This window comes from Buceros rhinoceros, unplaced genomic scaffold (genome assembly GCF_000710305.1).
Source record: "Buceros rhinoceros silvestris isolate BGI_N320 unplaced genomic scaffold, ASM71030v1 scaffold7364, whole genome shotgun sequence".
Classification (NCBI taxonomy): Eukaryota; Metazoa; Chordata; class Aves; order Bucerotiformes; family Bucerotidae; genus Buceros; species Buceros rhinoceros.
The window spans coordinates 27,787-28,490 of record NW_010406446.1 but is presented as its reverse complement, the minus strand read 5'-3'; the positions used below and the strand labels follow the sequence as shown (position 1 = coordinate 28,490).

Genomic DNA, 704 nt, shown 5'->3' with positions numbered 1-704 from the left:
ACGGTGCAGAGGAGGATGGCCGCCGTGCCCTCGCCGCTCTCCACGAAGGCCTTCATCTGCAGGTTCCTGGGGGGGTCTGAGGGAGGGAAGGGGAGGAAGAGGTGGGATCTGGGCCACCAGGAGCATCCCCAGCCTGCGACGTTCAGGGTGGTCTCGGCTGGGCTGTGAGCAGGGGGTGCGCGTGATGCTCCGCTGCCTCTTCCCTCCATCATCCTTGAATCAAAGTACCACTGGAAGCAGGGTGTGGAGCCATTCGCTGAGCTCATTCCCAACCCGCAGCTCTGGAGGGTGTTTCCAGGCGAGCTCCCCCACCCTCACCCCTCACAGCAGATATAAGTCAAAGCCACCTTTTTCTAATAAAAAGGGGGGAAAAATCTTACATTCTGACTCACAACTACTTTTTTTTCATGTCTTCTTTTTAAACAAACTCTGGTTCTCATTTTCCAGATCAGGGAAGAAAAAAAATAAACAAAATCCTGCAACATTTCCCGAAAGCCAAAGGTTTTTCTGGTTCTGTTTGGTGACACTTGGAAAAGTTACACCAAAATCTTCTGCAGATGATGTAGAGCCGCTTGACCGGGGCTGCTCATCCAGGTTGGACACAGGACCAGGTTATAAAGCTCAGCTTGGTTAAAACCTGGGACAAAGGCTAATTTCTTTTTTTTTTTTTTTTTTTTTTTTCACCACCAAAGCTAGGATAAGAC

At 50.0% G+C, this 704-nt stretch overlaps 1 protein-coding gene across 1 annotated transcript in view; it reads right to left on the bottom strand.

Moving 5' to 3' along the window:
- LOC104491636 (sialoadhesin-like) overlaps positions 1-704 on the bottom strand; it is a gene marked incomplete at its 3' end in the record, with an annotated part of 28,544 nt that overhangs the window by 3,862 nt on the left and 23,978 nt on the right. The window contains 1 exon segment of the mRNA XM_010134086.1: positions 3-76. Within this exon segment, the coding sequence (XP_010132388.1) occupies positions 3-76 (74 nt within the window).